General features: G+C 39.8%; 1 protein-coding gene across 1 annotated transcript; it reads left to right on the forward strand.

Moving 5' to 3' along the window:
• The first annotated feature begins 303 nt into the window (after positions 1-303).
• LOC142378450 (tetraspanin-5) lies at positions 304-11,036 on the forward strand. Its single transcript, XM_075462972.1, has 10 exons — positions 304-779; positions 4,279-4,329; positions 5,408-5,554; positions 5,661-5,831; positions 5,933-6,058; positions 6,858-6,905; positions 8,088-8,204; positions 8,292-8,353; positions 9,257-9,310; positions 9,415-11,036. Exons 1-9 carry the CDS (start codon positions 696-698, stop codon positions 9,267-9,269), a joined length of 819 nt encoding a protein of 272 aa, XP_075319087.1. The 5' UTR covers positions 304-695; the 3' UTR covers positions 9,270-9,310; positions 9,415-11,036.
• The last annotated feature ends 4,389 nt before the right edge of the window (positions 11,037-15,425 follow it).

A 15,425-nucleotide genomic window follows, 5' to 3' on the forward strand; every position in this document is an offset into this window, starting at 1 on the left:
CCTGATGGGTTATGATGACTCTAGAAAGAATGAATAGTTTATTGCAGTTTCTTCATAATGTGTGTTGTTCGTATAAATCATCATGTTTTGAGATCAAATCAATGAAACCAGTCCAGGTCTCCGTAATCTCGTGGGTGCAGTTAGGTTTGATTCAGTTCCGCCATCAGTTGTTTGATGGTTAAATAACACGCCTGTTCTGCGTGATTAAACAGCAATTGTTTAGTTTTATTTCCATTTGGGAGCACGCAGAGGAAGTCCCGCCTTCTCCGACCACCTAACGCCCTGATTGGCTCCAAGAGATGCCGTTCAAGTAACAGCCATGTCCAGGGTTTGGGCTGCGGGTCAGATGGGAAAGCATCGCTTTTTATCTCACCGTTACACCTTTGTGGATACTGAGCGGGTTGAGCTGGTGTACGCGCACATATTTGACGAACTTAACGCTCCTCTGCGGCTGCATCTGCGCCTTTTGCCAGGATGATGTTTATTATAGGACGATAAAAAGAAAAGAAAAGAAAAGAAAAAAAAAAAAAAAACAGACGGCGCGTTCGTCGAGGCATAAAAAAAAAGAAAAAAAAAGACAACCCAAAACATTAAAGGGTGTTTCCACCACCAGGCTGTCAAACACAACAGGAACCGCAGGCTACATGTGATTCTTCCCCGTCGTGCGAACGTCGTTTGAAACAGAATCCATCCAGATGATGTCAGGAAAGCATTTCAAGGCTCACGAAGTGAGCTGCTGCATCAAATATTTCATCTTTGGATTCAACATCATATTCTGGGTAAGTCCCCTGTTTGCGACTTCGGGCCCTCGCGCAGCACACTGACATTTGATAGACGTGACACGGTTTGTTTGTGTGTCGTTTTGTGTTTCAGTCGGTCCTCATCGGACACAAAGGGGGTGTGTGTGTGTGTGTGTGTGTGTGTGTGTGGGGGGGGGGGGGGTCTGGGTCATCTCTGCAGTGCTCTCTCGGTGCACTTGCTCCCTCTGTCACCTATCATCAGCACGCCTTGGCTTTGTGTTACCGTAGCCTCTCGGTGATGTTTGGGCAGGAAAAGGAGCACTCGGGGCTGTCATCATCTCTGATGCCCCTTTACTGTGTGAAACCGCGGCCAAGGCAAACAAACGCCTCCTCCCGAGCCCGGGACCCACAGTGACTCTGCGGGCCACCTGGTGGCCTGCTGTTTCATCACTGGGAAGAAGGAACCGTGTCATTCCCGTTCTGTTGGGGCCCTCACTGTGTGTAACACGTTTCATTTGACGATTCAATTTTCTAAAGAACTTAAGATCGACAAAAAAGGGGGTTAGAAACCGGACATGAAAGGCAATAGATTCATTGATCATTTGACAGATAGAAAACTAGTACAGTTTGCTCAAGGTTTGAAAATGTGAGTGTTCACCGCTTCTCCAGTGGTCATATTAAAGTAAGATTGTTGTTGATGGGGAAAAAAATGTTGTCACCTCGTACAAAACAACCCAACTCTGCTGCATAATCGGCTGATTGGAAGATATAAACCATGTAGGTGCTTTGTCTAGAAGGGTTTCACTTTTCGAACAGCCCAAAATCTAATCTACAATGTTGTTGTTGAACTGTTTTGGATATTTGGTCAACCATTTTCTTACAATTAACAATCCCAGTTTCTGATATGTTCAATTTCTTGAACATAATTTCTGCATAGTGTTCCACTATGAAGTAAATATTGGTAAATATTGGTTGGATTAGCAAATTATTGCATTCACTTTTAATACAGTGTCACAACTTTTTCTATATCTGGGGCTGTACTGTTTTTACATGCTTTAAGTGTTTTTTTTTTAAGAAAGTATAACAAGAAAGTAATGGCAGCAGTCACCATATACAGCATTGCCCACAGTGACTTCTTTCCACAACAGACATATAGTTTTATTTTGCCAGTGCTGCTGTGATTAATTGTGGCAATGGGAATAATTTGTGTGTCCGATTAAAGCATAACAAAGTCATGGGGATTAGCGTGAATGAGGACTTAAGTTAATTCAGTTGTCAGTAGTTTTTAACGATTACATCTGAGACAGTCAATGATGTCTTCCAAGAAATTGACCGATTGGCTTGTTAAAAGGAGACTGTGGCACCGCTGTATAACCACTGCGTAACAAATTATAAGGCTAAAAATACTTAGATCTCAAAGATCAGTCACTGTAGGTGAGAGGGAAGACATAGGCAAGTCTTTTTGTGGCTCAGTCTGCCAATGACTCCCCAGAATATTTTACAATTAACTGTATATATCATTCGCAAAAGTTGGCTGTCCTGCTTTAATATCTGGCTCATAATCACTGTAAATAGCCTAATTCATTTGTATCTTATGTTTGGAAAAGAAAAAGTAAGTCCACATGTCCTCAGAGTTTGCATTAATGAATTGAATGTTTCTATTTGGATAACATACTTTTTTTAAGGTAAACACAAAAAACTTGTGCTAACGAAAAAATGGACCAGACTCAGTGAATAATTCCCTATAATCCCTATAATATAGATCAGTGAGCAGTGCTGACCAACATGTCATTGGGGTCATCAGGTGGGAACCTCCTTTCATCAGTGTTTCGTCTAGTTGGCCCCACGACACCTCCAGGAGGCTAGACATACATAATGATTTCTCTTTTATTTTATTCTTATATTCTTTTGTTTGGCACTTTTTTTGGGTTGTTTTGATGGCGTTTTTTTGGTGGATTTAATGTGGTAAATGATCCTGTTTTCACGAAAAGGCATTTTTGGTTCAGTTTGGGGACAAAATGCAGTCACGTTTATATCAGAGCCCAGGGTGTCACAGAGGGGCATTGAAATAAAATGATCTGTGTTATTAACTTGACCTGCTAATGGTTGTAATGTTGTGGCTGACTGATCTGGTTACTCTTTTTTTCTTTCCTTTTTTTTTTTACATTTTGTTTTTGTTTTTCCAATTACTGCATTTGCACCCTGCCAGTCACCAATCTGTTGCAAGGATATCACACACACACACACACACACGCACACACACACACACACACACACACACACGCACACACACACACGCACACACACACACACACACACACACACACACACACACACACACACACACACACACACACACACACGCACACACACACGCACACACACACACACACACACACACACACACACACACACACACACACATACCCCACTTTGGAAGAGACAATTAAACTAACAATCTTTGAAGTGCGGGACAATACCTCAAGAGAACATGCAAGGCCCACTCTGGGTTTGAACCAGTAACCTTCTAGATGTGCTGTGAAATAACTAAACATTCCACCATTGTACAACACTAGGGAGATATTCATTAAGATATTAATGCTTAATGCATTCACTAGGAGGCGAACTTAGTCATATTCATATATTGAAGATCTGTTATCATTCATTATATCAACCGTTCTGTTATTAGCTATATTTTTAAATGCTTCCTCTTAGAGGAAAGTTTATCCATGTTTGTTAGCTTTTGTTAGTTTACTCAAATTACCTGCTCTGTATTTCTGTGTTGTATTTTTTCTGTGTTGTATTTTTTCTGTCTTTATGTAAAGCACATTGAGTTGCCTGTGGTATGAAATGCGCTATATAAATAAATATTGATTGATTGATTGATTTGATTCAATTTCCAAATTGAACAATTTTTATTAAAACTAAATAAAAGTCCAATGTAAGCGTAAAAAAGTAATGTGAAACATCCGCTACAAGTTGTCAAAGCTCAGGACTAAAAATTAGATAAAGATGACATTTTCCCTGTTTCTTTATATGACATCTGTCAAAGTGCTACTAGCAAGTGAGGGGTTTATCGAAAGAGGTCAATTCTTCACAAATTGAAAACGTATTAGCAATAGACTGTATTTATGAAAGCCTTACAGTAAAGTTAGTATTTGTGCATTTCAGTTTAAAGCTCAAAAGGCAATTAGTGAATTCATGTAACAGTTATAAGCATGTTACAAAAGTGTTTTTCACACACAAATTGCTATATAATGTTAAATTGCAATACTATGATAAAAAACGTATGTAATTATGATACCTGCTTTCGAATCCTCAAACTTCTACGTTGTAGGTGGAAACTCGTACAGTTATAATGCATTGAGGCTGTTTAAAGATGCCTTTTAGTCGGGGAGCCTCCTACTGATTCTGCTAACTGAGATGAGAATATTTAGCTATGGACCACGGCCAGGAAAATCTTTCAGTGCTTCTGTGTGATGAGCACATGTTGAAGTTGCAGCAAAATAACCCAGCTCTCATTTCTTCTATCCGTCAGTTCCTCGGATTGGCGTTCCTTGGCATCGGGTTGTGGGCATGGAGTGAAAAGGTAGGCTCTCTACAGAATATCAGAGCTATTAGAGGTTTCATTGACCAGTTGCGTGTTTCTTTTTCTTTTTTTTCTTTTTTTTCACACATTGACATCTGCAAATGATCAGCAGATGATCAGCAGATCATGCATGCATTTCTTTCACCCGTCTGTCTACATGGAATGCCGAAGAGGCTTTACTGAATCAGAAAGGAATGTCGTGTTTTCCTGTGGGACGCCGTTGTGAACAATGGATTCTGAGGATGGTAGATGTGATGAATTTCACAGATTCACTCATTGTGGTGCTTTCTTTTCGGGGGGACACAGACAGAGAGTCTACTAAGAGGGCTGACTTTCACAGAAGAACATTTGTCGGAATATTCGCTCTTGATTCTCGCTTCATTCTACACATTGAATTGACACTGGTTTATTTTTATTTTTATGATGTTATGATATATAGTCATTTTATGATTTAGGGGTTTATATATTTATTGTACCCAAGGTCATGGCTTGAAATGTCTTCATGAATTAGACCTACTGGCTATGAAGGCAAAGTCTTTTTTTCTTTTCTTTAAAGGAAGTACAAATCCTCAGATTTAAGATGCTGGAACCAGAGACTCTAATTTTCCTATCAACAGTTGAAGTCTGTTGCCACTGTTATATCCTCATTTAACTCTAAATGTTAGTTTTGCACAAAAACTGAAAACAGAGAGACAGCATGCCAGGGTGAGTCGTAGTGTCTTTGTTCTTTAGTAGAGGTCTAGCTTGCTGTCATGTGCAACAAGTGATGTGCCGCCATACCGTCACAAACCACTCAAAAAGTTATTTTTGGAATAACTTATTTGACCATGTACAGCACGTAGTGGGCTGCCTAGTGGGTTTATTAAGTAGCATTAGCATAGTAGCTGTGTGAGTTGGTCACTCATTTAATGGTGAGTTAGCAGTTAACATTAGAACCCCCTTCAAGCTAACCAAGAAAATACACTATGCAGTTAGTTTGAATAAAGACGTGGAATTATGATTCGATTTTTTTATCCTACCTCACTTTGAATGCCTTGGCCCCTATAACACCCTGTCCTGAAATCCTTTAATTCTCCAGGGTGTTCTCTCCAACATCTCGTCCATCACTGACCTGGGGGGCTTCGACCCTGTATGGCTCTTCCTGGTGGTGGGAGGTGTAATGTTCATCCTCGGTTTTGCTGGTTGTATTGGGGCGCTGAGAGAAAACTCTTTCCTGCTCAAGTTTGTACGTTACCCAAAGGCATTCTCAGAGATTCATCTCATCCCTGGTTTCTTAATATTACTTGTTGAATAAATACAATTGTTTTCTTTTTTTTTATTCTTTATTTCAGTTCTCCGTGTTTTTGGGCATCATCTTCTTTCTGGAGCTGACTGCAGGAGTCCTGGCCTTTGTCTTTAAAGACTGGATCAAGGATCAGCTCAACTTTTTCATTAACAACAATATCCGTGCCTACAGAGATGACATTGATCTGCAGAACCTGATCGACTTCACTCAGGAATATGTGAGCATGGTGTTTTTTTTTTCTATTCCCTCTACTGATTTCACGCTATTTTTGTGTTGAGCTGCTGAATATGGTTTCTTTGTGTTTTTTTAACCTTGCAGTGGGAGTGCTGTGGCGCTTTTGGAGCTGACGACTGGAATTTGAATATCTACTTTAACTGCACTGATTCCAACCCGAGCCGTGAGAAATGCGGAGTGCCGTTTTCCTGCTGCACCAAAGATCCAGCTGTATGTCTTCCTATTTTACAGACAGTTCACTCCTTAATGGTACAGCACAACCAGCCAGTGGGTGTAATTTGCTGGGGGTTTTTTGTTTGTGGGTTTTATTTTTGTTTCTTTTATTTATTTATTTATTTATGTTTTGTTTTTTGTTTTTTAGATTTGGAATTCAAACTGAGTACAGGCTGCTAGTAGTTGCTGGTAGTTTTGAAAGTCTCTTGAAAGATAGCTTTGTTATATGTGTCCTCCAGAAGGCTGTCTGAAGATGGCAACTGTCATGGCTCGCTTCCAACAGGATATTCAGGCCACAGTGTTTAGTCCTCTCAGACTCTGCGAGCAAAGCACAGTCTGAAAACGGATGGGAGGAGACCTTGAGCAGGGAGTTTTTTTGGCAGAAAATTGCTCTTACTGCTGCTCACTCTGCATAGCAGTGACACCACTCTGCTTCATCTGAAAGTACTATTGCTTCCCTTCAGTGAAAGTTGCCTGGAGAATTTATTTTATTTATTTTTTTTGCTGACCTGAGGACATGCTGTCCAAGGTTATGCTCTGAGAAATGCATGGATACACAATGGTTGTTGAATAATATAAGAGGTATCACTAATGGCTGAATTCCATGAAGAGGGGAGAGGTTAAGAAGTTTTTTAAATTTAGCAAATACGTAGGCACATTTAAAAAAATATATATATATAATAAATTGTTGTTTCAATGTAAAGTCCATCACAGCAATTATTTAAACAACAAAATAACTCCCTGAAAATAGGTCTTTTATCCATCCCTTATCAAACTAACCATCTTATCTTCACAGGAGGATGTCATTAACACGCAGTGTGGATACGACATCCGCGCAAAAACAGTGAGTTACACACAAATTACTTTACTAAACTGAACTCATCATCCATTAGGTAACAAGGGTTGCAAAAGAGCCTAGAAAGCTGAAACTATGGCTTTTTTGTGGCTCTTTTGCTTCAGTTGGGTGTATTGGGCTGCATGAGGTCATCAGCTACTCCACCCTGGTCACAATATTCCTCTTTCAGTATGTTTCTCACCTTCTCTCTCTTCAAAACATAGCAGCTGGCTCTCCATCAATACTTAAGGCGGTGTGGTATTACTCATGCAGCAGCAATGTAATGCGAATTGAGCCCCTCCCCCCACCATTAGCTTTGGCTGTACTCCACGGCAGCATAATGTAAGAAAGAAAAGGCAATGTTTGTTCTCTTGACTTCACATGTGATCTCCAGCGAAGCAGTTTTCCGAGTCGGATGTGGAAAAACAGTGAGCAACTGAATAATCTTTTAGAGATTCTACAGTTGGGGAGAAAACCAGAAGATGGAACACTCTCATGTGCTCCCTTTTAAAACGACTATGTTGTCAAGAATTGCAAAGCAAAAGTCAGTTTCAGCTCTGTTACACTGTAAGGCAAAAGTCATTTTCAGTTCTGTTACACTGTAAGGCAAAAGTCAGTTTCAGTTCTGTTACACTGTAAGGCAAAAGTCAGTTTCAGTTCTGTTACACTGTAAGGCAAAAGTCAGTTTCAGCTCTGTTACACTGTAAGGCAAAAGTCAGTTTCAGCTCTGTTACACTGTAAGGCAAAAGTCAGTTTCAGTTCTGTTACACTGTAAGGCAAAAGTCAGTTTCAGCTCTGTTACACTGTAAGGCAAAAGTCAGTTTCAGTTCTGTTACACTGTAAGGCAAAAGTCAGTTTCAGCTCTGTTACACTGTAAGGCAAAAGTCAGTTTCAGTTCTGTTACACTGTAAGGCAAAAGTCAGTTTCAGCTCTGTTACACTGTAAGGCAAAAGTCAGTTTCAGTTCTGTTACACTGTAAGGCAAAAGTCAGTTTCAGCTCTGTTACACTGTAAGGCAAAAGTCAGTTTCAGCTCTGTTACACTGTAAGGCAAAAGTCAGTTTCAGTTCTGTTACACTGTAAGGCAAAAGTCAGTTTCAGCTCTGGTCCTCTGTGAAGCAAAAGTCGAAACCTTTCACCTGCATTTGATTGCTCGGCTGTAGCACTGGCCTGACATGCGACTGTTTTGTCAGGACTCGGAGCAGAGGACCTTCATCTACATCAAAGGTTGCGTCCCACAGTTTGAGAAGTGGCTTCAAGACAACCTGACCGTGGTGGCGGGCATCTTTATTGGAATTGCCTTGTTGCAGGTGGGCAAGTGTGAACGGTTTGTACTTGCATCCGACCCTTTCCATGTTTCATCTACCCTGACATTTTTGTTTTGTTTCTGGTTTTAGATTTTTGGCATCTGTCTAGCGCAGAATCTGGTGAGCGACATTGAAGCAGTCAGAGAGAGTTGGTAGGTGGCAGCAGTTCAGTTATATACGCTCAAGTTATTTTGGGACAAATCTAACGGTGAAAAAAGAAAGAAAAAAGGTTGTGTTGTAAGATGTAATTCCTCAAATCTAGGTATAGATTACACCTTTGATCCAAACATGACATTCTTGTACAAGTGGTCATAGAAGGAGGTTTCTTTCGTTAATTTACACTTATATTTTATATTTTATAAGTTGGAGGTCCAGTTCACAAATCGCCTAGTTTTTAAGCAAAACTCAATGTTGAAATCCTGGTTGGATTTTAGCACGTTGTACAGCCTTCGGTTGTGCATCTTACATATTTACTGCGGTTTGTGGGAAATATAGAATAAGTAATAATGACTAAACTGCTTGGACTAAAATTAGTCTAAATTTACCCAAAGATATCCATGGCTAAATGTGGGTCATGACAAGACATGACAGTCGGAGACGAGTCACGGAAAGAAACCCAGAGGACCTCTGGTGGAGGGTGTTTGTAACGGGAAAATAAACATGACTCAGAGCAAAACTTGGACAATCCTATGTTTTTGTTGGTTTTTTTTTTTGGGGGGGGGGTGTTGGTATATGACCAAAACTAAGAAAACTTGCTTCAGCTCTGTGTCCTATTTAGTGACGATTAGATGAAGTTATTTAGCTAAACTAAGGTGGTGACTGTAGAAAATACAACATTTGCTGTGCTTTGATGGAGAGTTAAGAACAGCTTTAATGTGTGTGCGTGTGCTTCAGCTTTATTGGGCCTTACACGCCTTGCAGGTAGATGAAGCTGAGCCCAAAAGCTAAACTCTACTTTGCGGGGCTGCAAGCTGGTCTTGTTTTGATTCTGGATTTGAATTCCTTACTTTTTTGCACCCGTTTCTAAATCTGCTTCTTTTTTTTTTTCCATACAGTTTGTTCACCTAAGACCCCCAAGAAAGTTTTCAATTGCAAGAAGGATGTGACTGGTAATCACTGACAGTGACACTTTCATCAGTCACACCTATAAGTTATTCATCCTCTTTTCCCTTTTTGTGTATTGACATGTTTTATTTATTCTTTTTTTTTTCAGGAGTTTGGACGCCAGTAGCAACGAGAAGACTCCCCTCCAAATGTAAATAGTAAATTAAGAATTACTTTCAGAGTTTTTTTGTTTTTTTTCTTTTTAGATGAAGCGTAACCGTTGAAATGTAACGTAGATCTGATGCAGTCTAACACAATCAAATACAGGTCAAATTCATCACAGTACATGCAGCTCTGGTAGTATAAGGCTGTGTGCAGGAAAATGAAGACGGAAACGACTGTTGCACATCGAAAATGAAAGAAAAGAGTTGAGGTTTTCTCTGAGGTAGTTCTTCATTAATAAAAGGGGGTCTTAGCTTTTGTAGTTTCACATCAGCAGTTTTTTTTTAGGAGCTGCATGGAAGGATCGTGTACAAAGAAGTGATTCTGGAAATGCACTGCATGCCCATTGTCTGCTGATGGGACACTGGCTAACCTACATGTATTCAGTATTTTCAAAGATTTGTTTCACAGTGGCTGGGAAGCACTTTTTTTGAATGTTTATTGGAATCTGCTTAAAGTTAATTGTGAGTTGATTACACTCGCCCAGTAACAGAGTTTTGTGAGACTGTAGTAATGTCATGAAGAAATGCGATGGATGTCGTAGGCCTTGTGATGTCGCAGCTCGAAAGGGACAGTGACAACAAATGTCCAATTACACTGATGTGATCAAAATGACCGCCTTAAGCACTTTAATGATCATGAAGGGAGAGATGAAGAGATGAACAGCCTGCAGCTGTTCAGTTTAATAAACCACACAAAGGGGCACTTTCCATTTAAAAAAAAAAAAAAAAAAAAAAAACTTTGACTCTCCACTTTTGTCACATGCTTTGTCCAAAAAGCAGCTTTGCAGAAAATGTCTTTCATCACATATGAACAGCGGTGCCATTTCTTGTAAATGATGTTCATAAGTGTTCAGTATTTTCGCTTTATTTTGAATCGTGGCTGTGTTGTTCCAGTGTTGAAAGCTGCCAGTGAAGGGTTAGTTCATTTCTGTTCATTTTTCATGTATTCACTGGAAAATGGGGACACGAGGGATTTTTCAAGGGTTACGCCAAACGCCATACTGCTTCCTCTTAGTGGCACTTAACAGGGTGTGCGAGTGACGCACAGCCTACTTACATGCAGTACTTGAAAGCAGAGCGTCCAGGCTCTGTCACCAGCAGTTTTTGTTGAAGTAGAATTTTGATAGGAGACAGCAGCACCATGATGCATTTTGTTTTCTGTTCACCGTTAATGGGAGTATAAACTACCATCTTATGCAGAAGCAGCATGAAATCACAACCCGATTCCACAGAACTTTTCCTTTGCAGCCAAATCTTCTTATGTGAACTGAACATCCTTTACTTCCGAGTCTACATCCGTTGTTTTCTGAATCTCCCAGAGTAAGCTTTATAAAGCGAACACGGTGTCAGATATCATTTTCATCTCACAGCTTCTTATAATTGTTGGTGTTTACGGATCGCTTTCTCACCACGTAGTGCCATATTTGTGATTTCTACATACTGCTAACTATGATTATGCTTCTTTTTTTCTTTTTCTTTTTCTTTTTTTCACCTGTACTATTCTTGTAAATAAATGGATCATGAGATGTAAATATACATTATCGCTGAATAAATGTGGTTCTTTTTATCTTTTTGTCTGAGTTCATTTTGATTTTTGAGGTCATGTTTTGCTGTTCTTTACCACCCATGCTTCAAGTTTCACAACAATGCGTTCAGTTGAATGCAGCCTCCTCTCTAGATTAGTTGTGATTTGCTGCCGTCAAACTCGCTGCTTGCCTGGGAAATGTGTAAAAAATCAAAAGGAGAAAAAACCCAAGAAGAATACAGAAGAAATGAGAACCACCTTTTTGCTTATTGAATAAATATGTTTATTGATGCTGTTATTGAAAAACTTGAAGTTCAACTGAGTGAAAAAAGTGAAAAATAATGCACTCCCTCCATCTAGTGTTTGAAACAAATATTACTGCCATTCTCCGTGTTCCCTGCAGTTCTAAGCAAACAACAGATTGGTCTGTCTGTGCTGATGAATGGAGGCCTTCACTTTACCTAAAAAACTCCCCACAACAGTTAACCAACAACAAAAAAAAACCTCATCTCTGCTCCTAAAAGGTGTTATTTTTGGAGGTTTTGTCATGAAGAAAACCTCTCATAGCATTAAAATGACTTGGCTGTGACTACACCCTTTGCTCATTCAGCAAATGGGGATCTATGAATAAACTAATTTAGTCCTGCCTCCATCTCTACCCGCCAGATGAAGTCCTAGTGACAAGTCCCCGCTAACTTGTCATAGCTTGGCTCGCTTCTCATTTAATCAGTTCCTCACGGCACATTTGAATTAGCTGTAAAGCCTCACCCTGGAAGTAGCCATGTTTGGTTCTTCCAGTGTCATACGTAGAACATTGGAGGAACCAGTCTTTTGACAAGTTCATTTTCGATGAGTGGAACTTTAAAAGCAGTGAAAAAAAAAAAGTTCGACAGGTTTTTAAATTTTTTTTTGTAAAACATGGGAGAAAGATAGTACGGAAGTGAGAGCAGGGCTTCATCTCTCTGCTGTCTGTAAGACTGTGGTGACCTTTGGTTGTCGTTTGGAGATCAGAGGGAGTGTAGTTGTAGGTCGGTCAAAGAGGAACAGCCATGGATGTTTTTCTTTTGATATGAACCTGTTTTACAGTAGGGAGAACAACAGAGATTAGTTTATGCACACATGCCTACACACACACACACACACACATACATACATTACTACTTTTCGTTCAACACAACGCAGATAATTTGCATTGAGATACCCGCTGCTGATAAGTGTATCGGTTTGCTGTGTTATCAGGGACTGATTTCGAACGTCCTGACCTTTGGCCAGATGCCTCAGGGTTATTTCTGCTTCTTTTAGAGCTTTTAAAGCAGACTGACGTGATCATCCTCCCTTTCTGCGACAATTCAGTCGCTCTCCAGTAATACTTCACAGTACTCCACACTTGCCCGTCGGTGTGAGGTATTTTGATTTTTTTCATAAAGCACACGGAATAGGTCTCTTAATAGGCTTTTATTGTGCAGATTATTTCTGTTTGAGCCACTTTCCGCTCACACACAATTGCTGATGTAAGATCTTTATTGATTTGTTTTACTCTGTGAAACAGACCATGAATTGCCTGTTGACCCATTCTTTCTTGTTTGTAACCTGAGGCCGCACTCTCATTAAAGGTTGTGACAAGGACTTACTGTGTCCTTATTGAGCTCATTGTTTCCTTTCATGTCTTACTTGAACAACACTTGTATTTTTAAACAATTTTATTAGATTATCTATGAAAAGTACTTTGTCCATTGAAAAAACAACAGCGGGATCTTCTGACCTCTGGCATAAGTTCAACTTTGACCCAGTGACATGTAAAAGCTTCTGCACCCTAGGTCAAAACCCCTGTGTTAGTGAATGGAGCGAAAGATTGCCCCATTTCCCAGAGACGTTCCATTAATGATATTTTCTTATATTGTTTTAAGGAAGAGTGCTGCGTTATTTTCCATTTTTAATACGATCAAACTTTTTAAAAAGTGGTCAGTGTCAGCACAAACAAAAAACATTTTCTGTCGGAACTAAGAGTGCGTTCCTGTTTGAGGGATTTAGGCTTTTCCTTCTTGCAAAAAGGCTTCTAATTCTGTGAGATTCTTGGATTGTCTTAACAGCTGTTGCTGTTTCTCGTGGCACTGACAGTCACACAAGCCCAAAGCATGATCACTCCACCTCCATACTTAACGGTTGGAGACGTGTAATTTTCATGAAATTTACAAACCTCAGACGATACATTTTTTGGTTAAGAAGCTGAAAAAGCTTTTTTTAGGGACCCCTCTGTGGAAATCATATTAGAGTCGGTTTTGGATTTTCTAGCAATCCTGAAAACCATTCTCTCTGAAACTTTCCTTGATCCTCCAGAACTTAACCCAGCTTCCACCGTTTAACCGCAATTTGTAATGACATCACAAACTGAGAACGGCTACTTGCAAACGCTTTACCATCTCCTGATGACCTTCTCCCATTTAATGAGCATTAATTACTTACATTTTCAGTGTGGCAAGCAACAACTTAAAGGGCCCCCCTGGTTGCTGATTGATAGGTCAAGGTTTGAGGAGTTTAGAGTATTAAAAAGTGTTGAAATTTGCATCACTGGCTTTCCTAATGATGATTCCTATGCTCTGACAATCTAACTCAGGTGTGTGGTAAAACTGATGAAATCTATTTGAGTTCACTTCTTGTTGGATACCCAAATTTTTCCAATGTGCTCCTTCCCTTTTTCCACTCTACAATAATGATAAAAAAAAAATATCCACTGACCAGAGTTGTAACCTCAGAGTTGTAGTGACAGAATCGTCAGATAAGGAGGTTGCTGAAATGACTTTGAGCTTGTTTGCAGCACACGTCTGATTTAGATTAATCTGCTGAGGCAGCAACTGGTTATCTTCTTCTAAGAAGAATAAAACAGTCACCACCAACAGACAAACACTGACACCCACTGGCTGTTCTTCTTTTTTTTTTTTTAAGTTGCACTTCTGTTTTAGTTATTTACTGATTAAACATTATAACCAATGAATCAAATTAGCTTCGTGCTATCAGCGCCATCGGCTTACACATTAATTCATGACCAATAATTTGAACTTTTGAACAATGACAGTGTGTTTTTTTGCCAATAATGATAAGATCACTTTTCCTTTATGATATTGCGGCCTGTCTTCTTCTATGACAAAGATATATCCCAGCCAGTTCACCTGAACATATTTGACAGACAAAATCTCTTGTGGCCTCTTGCACCGTCTTTCTTATACCGTTTTTATCCAAGCACCTTTGGGCAGATGATGTTCACTGTGCCTGTGAGTATAAGGATTAAAAATAGAAGTTTCTTTCCCCCCTTGCTTTATCACAAGGTTTTCTCTGATGTGGGGAATATGCTTTTTAATAATGGGAAAATACACACTAAGAAGTTTTGAATAGAGTAAACGATGTGTTATGGATCTCAAGGTAAAAAAAAAAAAAAAAGAAGTTATAACTGAGGTTTGTTTTAGCAAATATATAGAAAGTATATACAGGGTTATACTTTTGTGGATGTGTGAATGCTAAAAACCAAATTTTATAGGATTTTATATAGGTTTTTTTTTATTTGATAGATTTTATAGGATTTTAAATCATGCAAATTTTTCACATGGAAGGAGAACTCGTTTTCATTTGTGAAGACAGTGATGATGAATAATAAAGAGGGCCACCAGATGAAATGGGGGGGCGGAGGAAACAAGGAATGTTTCAGTTAAACAGACTGAATACTCAAAGATGTCCTTCACCTTAATGTGTAGACAATGCCTGGGGAGCTCGACAACTGATACGTCGTGAAAAAATATCCCACAAACTAAACAGGCTGACCCACACCTGAACATCGTCAAATGTTTGGGGAGTTGTAATTTGAGCTGTAGGGGCTGTTTTTTTCTTACAAGACTGCCCATTTCCTCCAACAAGGACCCAACGACAAAGTGCCGACTGTTTAATCGGGTGAAGAAATTAGGTGAAAGGTGTCCGGCATGAAGATTTCTCTCTACCGGCTCATGGTAAATCCAACATTTTTACTTTGATTTCTTTGCACTGATTGTTTCCTTCTGTAGTGTCCAGCTGTCGTTGTTTGCTGAGTTGGATGTCCTGTATTTGAGAGGTGGAAATTCAGACAGCGAGCCTCACTCATTGAGAATGAAATCAATCAGATGTTGTGCCACTGCGTTGATTAATCAATCACGCGCCCCGCGTGGGGACTCCGACACCACCCTGCTGCGTTAAAAGGAGAAACCTGACCTCATCTATCAATACCAGCAGTTCCTGTCAAATCTGTGCTGCTGAGGTTAATGATTTGCGGGTTATCTCGTACTTAGTACTTGAGCGTGGAGTTTGGAGTCTGCCCTCCCCTCAGATAAAACGGATCAGGAGAAGTTTGGACTTGCTTTGCCTTTCTCTTTGGCCTCGTTGGTGCCACTTCAGCCGCTGACTCTCGTG

This window comes from Odontesthes bonariensis, chromosome 4, assembly GCF_027942865.1.
Source record: "Odontesthes bonariensis isolate fOdoBon6 chromosome 4, fOdoBon6.hap1, whole genome shotgun sequence".
NCBI classification, from domain to species: Eukaryota; Metazoa; Chordata; class Actinopteri; order Atheriniformes; family Atherinopsidae; genus Odontesthes; species Odontesthes bonariensis.

Excerpts from the sequence above, each read along its gene's own strand:
- LOC142378450 (XM_075462972.1), top strand. The coding sequence starts at position 696 with ATGATGTCAGGAAAGCATTTCAAGGCTCACGAAGTGAGCTGCTGCATC. Across the intron at positions 4,330-5,407 it reads TGTGGGCATGGAGTGAAAAG|GGTGTTCTCTCCAACATCTC; the intron begins GTAGGCTCTCTA and ends TTAATTCTCCAG. Across the intron at positions 6,059-6,857 it reads GCTGCACCAAAGATCCAGCT|GAGGATGTCATTAACACGCA; the intron begins GTATGTCTTCCT and ends TTATCTTCACAG.